This window comes from Lates calcarifer, linkage group LG3, assembly GCF_001640805.2.
Source record: "Lates calcarifer isolate ASB-BC8 linkage group LG3, TLL_Latcal_v3, whole genome shotgun sequence".
NCBI classification, from domain to species: Eukaryota; Metazoa; Chordata; class Actinopteri; family Centropomidae; genus Lates; species Lates calcarifer.
In genome coordinates this window covers 10,206,815-10,220,013 of record NC_066835.1, presented here as the reverse complement: position 1 = coordinate 10,220,013, position 13,199 = coordinate 10,206,815, and the positions used below count along the sequence as shown (strand labels likewise).

Below are 13,199 nucleotides of genomic sequence, written 5' to 3'. Positions count from 1 at the left end.
GCCATCCAGAGTTGCACAAGCTTTAAACTGGTCTAAACAGACCACCACTGCAGAGATCAGCAGGTCTGAGCCGAGCTGTTGACAGTCCAGAATGCTGATGAGACGGAAAACTCACCGACACGAAGGTAGCCATCTCAGATTCTGACAGGTGTTTGTTGGAGAGTTGGGTTTCGACTGAGTTCCTCTTTTCTTTATCTGTGACCGTGTGTGAAGTGTTTACTACACAAGCCTGCACGTCCAGCTTTATACGGACAGAGCCCAGCGACTGACCCACCCATCTTTGCATAGGGGTGTGGCTCAAAGGAAGGACTGACCAATTCACTGACAAAAAAAGGGCCAACTAATCTGTGGGACAGCCAGCACTCTGCTGCTGCTGCTGCTGCTTCTGCTGCTGCTTTTCAATAGTGACTCTTTAACCCAATCTGGAATCATCTAGACACATCCTTGTCTACAATTAAAAATTTTACAGGACAAAAACAGAATCTGAACTAAGCACATCCAAAAACAGAAAGGTATGGCTGAAACTTGTAAAAAAAAAAAATTCTTGCAAAAAATCCAATGATCAGTGATTTCTATTTGTACACAAAATGTGATGGTTAAAATCAATAGAATCCAAGTCAAAGAGGATAAATGACAATGCTGAATTATTGATGAGCTTAGTGCACACACATACAAAACACTGGATGAAATGCTGTGGGAAAATACTGTGCTGGTGGTAGTTTTGACTGTGTTATATGAAGTAATTTCCTCAAATTGTAAAGATGTATATTAATATAATACAGGTAAGTCTACAGATTTAGTTTTCAACACAGCCAACACAAGAGATCTTCCAGAAGTGAGTGCTGTTTTTGCTCAATAATTTCCAAATGAACACTCTATGATAAGTTATGATTATTATGTTTTTGTTTCATGTGTGGCTCCCCAGTGATTGTGATCATGTAAATGGTAGAAAACAAATTTCTTTATAAATCCTGAACAGGCAAACGTCTATCTTGGCAGATTAAGCTTCACATTAAAAAAGAACATTCAACTGTAAAAGCTTCCTCATCAATCTCATTATCTTTCCTGAAATTGAAATAACTGGACACTTTTCTAAACTCACATCTATTATGATTACAAATGCTGCATAAAAAGAAGATGTGACAGACAGCTGGAGAACAGAGTGTATTTAACACATTATGGAGGAAATTAGCTGGAGAATATAAAGCTTATTTTTCAGGAACACACTGTCTGCAGGCTTTTCTTTGTGTCTTCAACCAAGAAAAGTGCATTAATATTACCAAGAGGTATTTCAAACAAACAGTGTGTAGAGTGGCACTCCACCGAAGGATGTGGGTACACATGTATAGGAGGACATATATATTCTACTAAACTGTCCTCAAGCTGAACCTTGAATTTCTAATGTTTCCAGGATGTTCCAGCACTTTCCTTGAAGGATTAGTGAAGCATTAAAAATACACAGTCTTTACAGTTGACATTATATACTGGAAAGTGACAAATAACTGTGGAAAACTACATTTGGCCATTTCTTGATCATTTAGAAAAATGTATACTTGCAAACTGACTCAGAAATCAGGGTCCTTGTGTGCACCAGTATAAAGAATTCCTAAAATACTTCTTGCTTACAACTGCACAGTCAGGTGATGGTTAAATTGATTTAAAACACATGGAAACCAGTGATGCCCGTAAAGAAAACTGAAAAAGTTTATGCTTTAGAAAATGATTGGCAACATTTGTAGATAAATAGATAAAATGTGTAACTTCTCATCCATTAACATTTTAAAGTTTGACACTGGGTGTTTTTGTTTTGGAGAAACTGCCACCTGCCTCTTGCAAACAATTATTGGCAAAATCAGTGAAAGACAATGGGACGTGAAACCACTATATCCAAAGTTACATGCAAGGCATTTCATACAGTTGATAAAGGGGTTGTATAGTAAAGTTGTATAGTGCCTAGTCCTCTGTGCATGTGATAACATCAACAGGCAGTGAAAAGAGACACCGGTTCTTTTAATTTAATGATACAGAGAGCCAGTGATGCACACTGTACAGCATCATTACAAATTTCAGTACATTCTTGTTTATATCTATCTATCCACCTCAACATATTTTAAAGTGTTGTGATAACCAGTGTTGTTGTATTTCACTTTATTGTTATTTAGAACCTTTCCATCACTACCTTCTGTTATTTCCTGCTACAATTACCCAATTTCCTCCTGTAGATCATTAAAGTTTCATCTAATCAAATCTAAACAGGATGCTGCTGCCAAACACTCAAACACAATCTGTTTGTTCCCAAGTTATAAACTGTGCTATAATCTCAGTTGTAACACATACTGTATGTGATCAGGGCTGTGGACATGTAGGTAACAGCCTAGATTTTACTGATTTGAACTCGGATGACTGTCTAATGACTGCCAACACCTTAGCAAAACAAGAGGTTGGGTTCATGGTGAAGTGGATCAAATACAGACAGACAGCTGGCTGCAGATGGATGTTTACAGATAGGATGACCTCATGCTGTTTATCCTCTTGTCCTCTAGTTACCACAAGTGGTCCCGCTATCATCGCCTGGCCTGCACAGAGGCACTGATATGAGACAGGCTCTAAGAAAAGAAACATTTACCCGGTGAAGGTGTGCGAGTGCATGTGCACATAAAAGCAGCAGAGAGACCAATCGGATTAAGTTAGACAATATGAAAGAGTCAACAAAGTGACACTGTCCACTCCAAAACAACACATATGGTATGGTTGCTGCATAGCGATGAGATATCACGATAACCTGAAACGAAATCCTATCCATCACGTGTACTCTTTAATTGACGCTAATCCTTTGACATGTAGTGTATGCACTTGGAGGGGCACACGTGAGCTGGTGCCACGGAGAGATTTCATTTCCTCATCTTGGGGCTGCTGATCCTGGCGGCAGACAGACCTACAGAGTGGCCAATCAAGCATATGGCTGTGGCAATATGTTGGAGCTTTGGGGGTATGAAGAGGATAAACAACAACCTATGCACAGCTGGGGGAATATTAAGGACGATTGCTTTTTGCAGAAAGTTGAATTTCTCTTGGGAAAATCTGAGTTCACCATATGGTCAGAGGAAGAAAACATGACTTGCGATTACAATATTAAACTGAATGGTATTGCCTCTAACCTGTGCATATATTCTCACACTGCCTCAGCCTTGACCTTTTATCCTCCCACCCAAACAATAAGGGAAGCCTGGTTTCTGTCTTACAACAAATACACATGCTTGTGTTTGTGTTTAACATCAAAGACAGCTGCAGTAACAGATACTCTCAACCTTGATCCCATACACACATATATCATGGGTGTTTAGCTCTGGCAATCTTGCATGTGCATGGTATGTCAGCACCTGCTATTCATCCTCTAAATCATAAAAACAGACAACAGCCGATCATTATACACCTCGATAACAGTGGCTATTTATGGCTCCTTTATGCCATTATGAAGATGTACTAAACCAATCTGATAATTCTCATGGTGTCTGTGCAGTGAGGGGTTGAAACACAAATCACCAGTCACCCTTTAATTTACTAGCTTTGACATGCATCCAATCTCTTTACATGAATGTGGGAATAACAGTGTCTTTAATTTATCAAAGTATTGAGAAATAGTTCATAAGTTTAAATGAGATTATGCATCTTTACGTGATTTATCTGAGGCTGTGCTCAGTTAACTGTTTGTAACCCGATATTGTGAGAAACGAGAGGGGGAAGTCGTGAGTTTGACACATTTCTGCCAGCATGTGACATGCATTCCTAGACCCTGAGATTAGTCATGAATATAACACTGGTTCTGGGAATCAGATGATAAACTGTACATGAAATAGTGAAATGACACACATACACAGACACACAAACACAGGCAGACCCACATAAATCAATTCTGCAGATGGACCCTTCTGTCTATTAATAGCCCCTGCTCCATAAATACATCCCTTCCTGTATTTCCCTTTCTGCTGCCAGAGGTCAGCTTGGGTTGATTAGTTTGACCTTGGCAGTACGATACCACCCAAGAGGGGGAAGATGAGAGGAGTAACAAAGTGAGTGGCCGAATTCTGTGCCTACGAGAGCCTATGAACTGAATATAAGCCTGACAAAAGCGCTGAATGTTGATGGTGTGACAGTTTTCAAAATATCTCTGTGCATGTGTGCATTCAAAAGCACAAAACATCTGCACGCACTGTGTGTGTGTGTCATTTGAGAACACATCAATACAATACAATAAAGCTGAAAGCAGAAGAGCAGTTGGGGGATCGATACAAGGCAGCAGTGTAAACTTTCCTCTAACCATGGCCTTACACTGTGATGGTGCTGGCAGCCACTTAGTCACACTGTCTGGAGGCAGGCTGCCCGGTAAATACATAGAGACACCTGATCTGAATGCAGATCTGCTACACACTGTCATTTAAAAAAGATGTCATTTCTGTTTCTCTTTTTCTTTCCATCTCTGCCGGTGGTGGTAAAGGTCACATTTTATCCTGTGTCACACCAGCAGGTTTGCATCAAAACAAATGGGAGGCAAAGGCTGGAGGAAAGATATCAAGATTTTAACTGATGATTTATTCTCAACGAGCAGGATTTATCCAGTTAGCCAGATTAGATTTGAGAATAATACATAATTCATAATTCATTCTTTGGGTCATTTGTAAATTATATATGAGAGCTGTGATGTCTCACTGTAAAAAAAGCCTTTGATAAAGTTCTTTCAGATACAACATAAAGATGTCCTCAGATAAAACTGCGAGAACAAATGCTTCTTGAAATCTTCCAGATATTATCTGCAGAAGCTCTATCCAGAGCACGCTGTCATGTTTGGTTTAAATTTAGAAAGTTAGCCCTGCTTAATGGCCTGGAGCATTTTGCTTCATGACATTTCAAAATGCAAAAGAAATGTTTCTGCTGACTAAAACTTAAAAAAATCTATTCACTGTAAGCACAGGGAGCCAAGAGTAAAGTCTTGACATTGTTACTGGGTAGAACACACATGCCTGAACATAGGGAAATACCTAAACTACTATTTACAAAATGTCTTTGACCCGAGGACACACCTGGACAGCCTGAACAAAATGGACAGATTTGGATTGGGATTTAAAGAGGTAACTAATGGCACATGTGTGGCTTTATCACAGATTTGCGACTAATGGCATTGATGTGCTGACAGAATCAGTTAAGGAGCAATATACTATAAACACCGGTGAGTGAGGATCCAAAAACTGAACTGTGGCGCCTTCCAACCCTTGGCACTTGTGCCAATTTCCAGATAAACCTACAGCAGGGATCACCAAGTTCCAGAGAAGACTTTTAATAGTGCAGCGGAAATTAAATAGAGTGCGGCACAGAGTCTAATTGAGAGATGACATGCTGTTATGGTGAGGCATCAAGTTCTCTTTATAGAGTTTATCCTGCTTGTGAGCTGGGCTACAAACATGATGACAGCAGGGAGCTGCTGTGTGTGTGTGTTGGAGGAATACAAACGCATATGCATACATTCTGAGTGTGTTACACAGTGCATTTTTTAGCTTTCTTGTGTGTATGGGGTATTCAAGGTTTTCCCAGACGTCAGTCAGTGTCAATGTGTATGTTGACATGCCTAAAATACTTCAGTACACACTCTGCTAAATCCCTACACGTGAGTCGTGAGGCAGTGTTTCTATCAAAAAAGCCCAAGGCCGGTTAAACTGCTGCGGATCCACATTCCCTCCTGGCCTTTCTCTACCCCTAACACATCCCTCTCTTGTCATCCTGTCACTTGCTGCCCACCCTCGCGGTGTCAAAACCCCCGGTGGAGCTTTTCCTGTTCCCTGAGAGCCAGCAGCCAAAGCACCATCCAGACATTGCTGTCTTCTCTCTCCTGTCTTCTCCTCAAGAGGCACATTCTCCCGTGGCTTTAGTCCAGTAAAGATAAATATGACAGCGGGGATGCACGGGCCAAGAGTGGAGGGAGGAGAGGTGAAAGATGAGGATTGAAACGATGGGGAAAGGAGCTGTCAGGTAGATGAGTTGAGGTAAACGGAAATGATGGGGACTGGAGAGTGCGAGGAAAAAGAAGAATAGAGGGATGAGAGGATGATAGGTGGTTAGTGAGGTCAAGACGAAGTGGTGACATAAATTACAAAGAGAGGCTGGATTCACGTCAGAAAGAAATGGCCCTTCTGGGAAAAGGAAGAGCTTTTCCAACCACTTATGCTCTGTCACTTTGTTTTTCCGTGTCTTGTTCAATTTTCATTCTGAAAACAAGTGTTATTTTCAGAGAACAGGCGTTGTGACTAGTGGTAGGCGTGCCTATGCATCTATCTTAGAAAAAGAGTCATAATTCTGGTGAACTCCCTGGTAGAATCACTTGCTACCTTCCTGGTAAACAACGGCTGAATTTAGATACTGAGCATAAATTCAACCCCAAAACAGCATGAATACAAGCGGCCAAGGTAAAGCTACAACTCTATAGCTTTTTCTTGTAACAAACAAGTCTCCTGGGAGGTATAAATCTATGCTCGGAAGAATGAAGGAGGAGGAGGAGAGTACGCTATCCTTCGCTCCATTTAGGGTCTCTTCCTCTCTTTCGAGGCTACAATCCAACTTATTTCCATAACCATCATTAGATAACCTGGCCAGCAAGAGCAAACACACCTGATTTATAGTACCTGTAAGACACAACTTCACAGAACAGAAGAAAGCATATCATGCACTCGCATCCACCCTGAGGGTGGCACATATATACATCCTAAAGGGAGATCAGTATGGTGTGAGATGCAGGGAATTTACACCCTGGAGGAGCATGAATATGCGTGTGCAGGCCATGTGTTTCTCTCAGTCTGATATTTCTATGCTTATATTTTAGTTAAGACAGGCCCATAATTTGTTGTAGATACAGTGCATTATAATGGATTAACATTAAAAAAAATTACAGTAGTACAGTAAATAGTCATATGCAGTATGCAAATTGCTTGAAACTAATTATTTTACTCACAAAAGCTGGAAAGAAGCTATTTGGCCTTGATAAACTACTTAACCTAATACAGATAATAAAAAAATCCTAAAAACAATTAGCTCCTCAGAGTGTCACACATCTCTTATCCACAGCACAATCCCAGAAATGTTTTGACATGTGGAAGAACACTGAGAACACAAGCATGGATACCAGCGTCTGCAAATACTCACACTTTGTTTTAAATAAACATCTGTCTCTCGCCACACACACACAAAAGCATGGAGAATGTGACAATAAATTTATATGACAGAGTCTTTGCTTATTTCTCCTCCACCTTTTCCTGTGTGAGTCACGTGACTGACAGTAAGAGGAGCAGATTATTGTGTACACAGCCATAACACTCAACTCTGGAACACAGAAATTAAACAGTAAAATGGTGAGCCACCAACAGAAAACAAATTAAGGCTTCATGGGCCGGACTGTGTTGGAGATCTGTGGACAATGTTTTTTATACGGTTAAAAAACAGCTGCATCTTCTGAAAATGACAACTGGCACAATGACAAAAAACATTATCCTGCCTATGACCCCAAACTATACTTCTTTAAAGAGGAGGCGAATGGATTCTAATCTCTTTATTCAGGCAACCGTTCTGAGCCCCTCTCCCTGGAAGGGTGCTCTGTTCATCAACACGGAGCCGGGAAGGCAAAGAAATTCCTTTTCTTATCTCTCCGCTCCACCACTCTGCATTTAAGGGTATCACCTCGCTCTCACCCTTCTGCTGAGCACAGGTGTATACCGCTTCACATACATTGCTTGACTTGTTGCCTCTCGAATCTCCAGTATATGACATACGAGTGACCATGAAAACAGAGGGTAAAAATACCTTGGGGGAACGTGTTCAGGATGTATTGGTTTACTAGGAAGTCACGTGACGAGCAAGCATCAACATTCCCCATTAAAACACTGTTGACAAATGAGTAAGAGCAGAGGTGCACAGTCATGGCTGAGGGAGAGGCCTCTCTGTGTACAACAAAATAAATATCTCACTTAGTAAAGGCTTGAGTTCTGTAGCTATTCATAATCTGAAGCACCATCTAATGAAAAGCTATCAGCCATGTAAACAGGACGTCACTGTAGCTGGAACATATCTGCCAAAAAATAATCAAGATCTTCCCTGATTCCCAGTTCCCATTATCATCAAATAATATAAATTAGATATGTCAGCCTCTTACCTATGACCCCTTTTACTCTTTAGACTAAACAAGTCATATATTAGCAAGCTAACGTTTACGTTAGTTCTATAAGTTAGCTTCTTAACAATTACCCCTAGAACCTGGCAGATATACCATAATACCACTAATCTGTATTGGTTTCTTTCTGAAAGACTATGTGACATGACTTAACACAGCCTAACACATTATCACAAAGGTCATGCATCTTCTGTTAGCAGAGTTAACTTATGTTCCACAAAATCCATGTTGGTGCAGCTCTGCTATAGTTCCAGTTTTAGTTGAATATTGCTCTTATTTATGAGAAGGTAGCTACATTCTGATATTTCAGGCTAAATTATGTACCCAAAACTAATGGGGTTTGAACTGAGAAAACAAGCCCAGAAATATAATTTTAAATTTCCAAGTTGTCCAGCATATTGATTATTCACTACACTGTGATGTTGAAAGCCCCTATAACGGACCTCTATGATTTCATGACTGTCTTCACCCCTGTAAAGATGGTCTAAAATCACTTTCTCCACATGGTTTCCCTATCAGACCCTGGATCTGACTTTCACCACAGTCCACAGAGGTAAAACAGGAGGGGGCACACAGCCATTGCTGCATACAAAATTATGATACAAGATGAGAACTTTTTCTCTTGCAGTCCATCATTTGACTTCCCCTGTTCACCTTTCTTATCTATCTGCTTTCCACTCACTTGGCTCTTTTTTCTGTTTTACCCTCCTGTGTTATTCTGCTCCACATCTCTCGCTCCCTTTTTTTTTATATTCCTGCTCCCTCTCTCCATCTCTCGCTGCCTCTTTGCCCTCAGAGTCAACAGATATATAGTGGAGAGTGGGTTCAGAGTGCCTTGCGCGGTGAATACCTGCATACTAAACGAACACAACCAGATTTTAATGAGGCAGCAGCATTTCCACAAGAGCTGCTCTTCATTAGGCTGATGTCAGATCACCAGAGGGGCTCTTCAGTGGTTCTCTCCTATCACTGCTCTCTGGTGCGGGGGGGGGGGGGGCACAAGCTCTACCGCCAGTTTCCTCATCTAAATGGGCTTATCAGTGGAGTGGGTGGGTGCTGGCCAAAATAAGCTTTCCATTTTGTCCCTGGCAGGTGCTATCCATTAAGAGGACAGACAGAAAGGACCACTATAGCAATTTAGAGGGCTTGTGGGAGGGAACAGGGTGAGTGTTGACAAAGCACTGTCTGGCAACATTAGCTCTCATACAGTTAAGCTTAATGGGACCACTGTAAAGGCTGTAATGATGAGCGGAGCACCATAATGAAACCAAACTCTTTCTGGAATGAATACAAATGACTTCATCAATCTTAAGGGAAACGACAGCTAGAAGCAATACATTAAGAGCCAACAATGAGCTTGTTAAGTTATAATAAATTATTATGTGATACATTTTTATTCACCACTTGGACATTCTTTTGTGTCTTGCCTCCTTGATAGGTCAGAGGTCAAAGCCAGCTATAGAGTAAGTGTTTACCTTTGCGGCAAGGCTAACATTAGCTTACACAAGGGGTGTGACCTTAGAATTATCACATAAACACCACTATTATCATCAAAATATGTTTTAAAAAATTACATGACATTTTTCCATCAGGTATTATTCCTAAATAGTGCCCCCCAACTCCAACTAAAGTCAGGCTGTAAAAACCACTACAGAATCCTTCAATCTATACGTCCTCTTAGTGCAACACCACTACAGCAGAGGACAACGGATCAGGCATATATCCCTGGTGTTTATCTGCAAGGACAATTATGCTGCAGTGCAGCACAATACATAACCACGTCTGTGGGGTTGTAGTGTTTTGCCTTCTCACCAGTACTGAGGATGACTTTTGGAAGTGGTGCAGCAGATTTTTCTGCAACAGGCTGAGTCGTTTCCCCCGGGCCTTTCTGCGCAGGATGCTCTGCACCCGTGCTGATGGACGCTGCTTGGGCCGCAGTCGCACCCGATGATTGTCAGGCTGCAACCACTGATAACAGTACGGACACACCAAGGTGTTCAGCGACAGACTGGAGGATTTTTGCTTTGGTGATGCTGAGAAGAGGAGAGGGACAGATTATAGAAAACCCAACAGCAAATTTTCTGATGCAGTCATGTTTTTCTTTTCCCAACAATATAATGCCCAGGAAACCAAAGTGGTGGAAGTGTAAGTATGGATGAGAATGAGTTTATTAATGGCTTTCTACCCCTTTACGTGAGCATATCAATCAATGAGGCAAGGAGATGTCTGTTCAAGACAGGTAACTGAAAGATCAATGTTTGGATCATCATTTTAGCAGCTGTTAACAGATTCTGTGCTGTTTATCGTTCCCTAACATTTTGCAACATTTGGTTTATTCTCTAAAAATCCTCTAGACTTCACAAGTCAAATTATTAGTTCTTGGAACAAGCAATTAAGTTCCCCAAATCGACCTCTGAATAAACACCATGGTACTCTTTGAGGGACCAGTTCTTGTGTTATTTGGAGGAGAAAAGCCTGAACAGCCTTACTAAATGGCACCACTACCTATTGATGTGGTTTTAGCTGGCATTTGTCTGAGTGTGTGTGTGTGTGTGTGTACAATTGTGTGTTTGATCCCACCAGGCAGTCTGCCACAGACAGCTGGCTGCCTCAGTGTGTTTGGCTAAGGGTTTAGTGAGGTTTATCAACCTTGACAAGCCTGTGACAAGGTCCTGCTTACTACTGCTCTATGTGACTATTAACACTCTGGGCCATCACTGATGAAAACATGCAAAATGTGAGGTTATAAATTAAAGGGGAGTTTCTTCAAGGATGCACAGGTGTTTGAACTTACCATCTGCATTCACAGGCCACTGCCTAGGAAAGAAAAAGAGGAGACAAGATCAGAGCAGAGACTTCTACCAGGTAAGAGTGAAAGTAATTTGTAAGTAGCCTAATAACCATTAGTACACGATGATAAGTAAAACTTTACTAATGACATCTTCTCTTTAATAGGTAAAGTTTTTGGCTGGTTTGCTCTAAAATATTTATTCATAATTCATCATGCATATTCATGAGATTCAAAATGCATCAGAACAGCTCATTTCACATTGGAACCATGTAATAAACAAGTTAAGAGGTGAACTGATAAGGACAGAATATTTGGACTGATTTTGTTCCACTTAATTGTCAGTTTAAATCACTCAGTGAAATAATTTGGTGGTTAAGAATTCTGATAAAATACTTATATGCAAATAAACCCATTACAAGATGGAAACACCAATTTGGAAATAAAGTTTGTCACAGCCCTTCCTATTAGGTGTAGTGGAAAACATGCAACCGGAAAAACAAATAGGTCTCACCCAAACAATATGGGACAACTCCCTAAACCAATGACCTCCCTGTCCCGTGCAGGGCCGCCTTTGTGACAGCCAGGCTGCCTCCAGTTTTGGAACCCTCGCAATGAGATATTTGCACAAACATTTTATTTAAGCCGCTGCTAAGTCCCACTAAAATTAGCTGTGGGCTTAAATCAGTGAAGGGAAATTTTGCTGTCCGGCTGCACGTGTGCCAGAGACAGAGACAGGAACGGAGGCTGGCTGTTTATGGAGGGGGGGGGCTGGGGGGCGTGAGGTCAGCATTAATCTGGAGTTGACCCGCTGGCTGCTGCTGCTGCTGCTGTGGTGCCTGGCTGCAGCACTTTGTTGTCACTGTCCAGCTGCGCTCTAAACTACCCCATATGCAAGATGGTGCATTATATTGCAGGATGACATTGGATGCAGCTGGAAGCAAGGCAGGGTGGAGAAAGATTTGAAATATATCTCCCATCACTCATCCCATGGCCTGAGTCACTGTCCCTTGATCCCCCCCAATTTAATAATCAGTGACTGGATTAAACTGTCAGATTATATAGAAGCCCTGTCAGAAAATACTGGAAATGAAGAGAAGCTGCACGAGGCCGACGTAGTGGATTGTGGCTCTGTAGAGGACTGATAATGACTCATGGACGTGCAATTCCCCAAAGAATTTTGTTTGTCATTCAGAAAGCCTTTCCCATTATTCTCAGCTGATAGAAAGGTCCTCTGAAGAAAGTTAGTAGGTTTTGAACACACTTCCTGAGGTGGCTCCTTCACTATTGATAATCAGTGATCATTAGGAGCACTTAACACCACTGACAAATACATTTTGATATACATTTTTCATTCTTCTCCAGCACAAAAAAAAACTAATCCTCTGACAAAGCTCCTGTTAAAAAAAAAAAAACTATGAACAGACCGCTGATGGCTTGTGTGTACAGAAGCTGGATTCTTGAGGAATTTTGTTTTCCTACAATCTCTCTTCATGCTGTTCCCCCCGATGAGCCAGCTCCCAGAAACTGTACACCGCAAAGACCTCTTCCACTGCTCTAATCTTATTAACATACTTGTCATGCATCTCCTTTTAAGTGCACGCTTAAATGTGGTGATGAACGCTGAAGATATGGGCTTTACACATGGACTTCTGACAACTGGGAGATGCTATTAAAAAGCCCCAGAAGATGCATAAAGGTGGAGAGGGGACTTATGACATTATGTGTTGGCTACAGTGTGATAATGTAATTAGAGGCAGAAGTGCTGGCTGAGGCAAAGAGCACAAAACTAAAAGCATTATGAAGGTTTTATTGCTACCATCAGGGAAAACTCTGCGATTGCTGGCAAATCCTGAAAAACCCTCACTGACTCTGGTAACTCACACTGACATTTAAGACATGGCGGCCTGGCACAGGTAGTGGTGTGGTCACTGTCAATCTGTGAACACTCTCAGATACTCTATCCCTCCACGGCACAGATTTGCAGGGGGCCCATTTATCAGCCAGAGAGAAAGAGGCCAGCAGGAGCCTCCCAGTCTGGGGCTCACTTGTACGTGTGGAGACGTCAGCTGGCTCCTTGCTGAGACGGGCCATAAGACGAGACACGGTACGCAATGAAATGTGAATCATGGTGGATGAAGGAGTGTGGGAGTAAAGACGACTCAAAAAGGCAGTGGTTGTCAGAAGGAAAAACGCAGCCAA

At 41.5% G+C, this 13,199-nt stretch overlaps 1 protein-coding gene across 2 annotated transcripts in view; it reads right to left on the bottom strand.

The window, feature by feature from the left end:
- lg3h18orf21 (linkage group 3 C18orf21 homolog) overlaps positions 1-13,199 on the bottom strand; it is a 40,181-nt gene that overhangs the window by 3,142 nt on the left and 23,840 nt on the right. For both annotated transcript variants that reach the window (XM_018697627.2, XM_018697626.2), the window contains 2 exons: positions 11,004-11,026; positions 10,022-10,242 (listed from right to left, as the gene is read on the bottom strand). In XM_018697627.2, the coding sequence (XP_018553143.1) occupies positions 10,022-10,242; positions 11,004-11,026 (244 nt within the window). The remainder of the gene's footprint in view (positions 1-10,021; positions 10,243-11,003; positions 11,027-13,199) is intronic.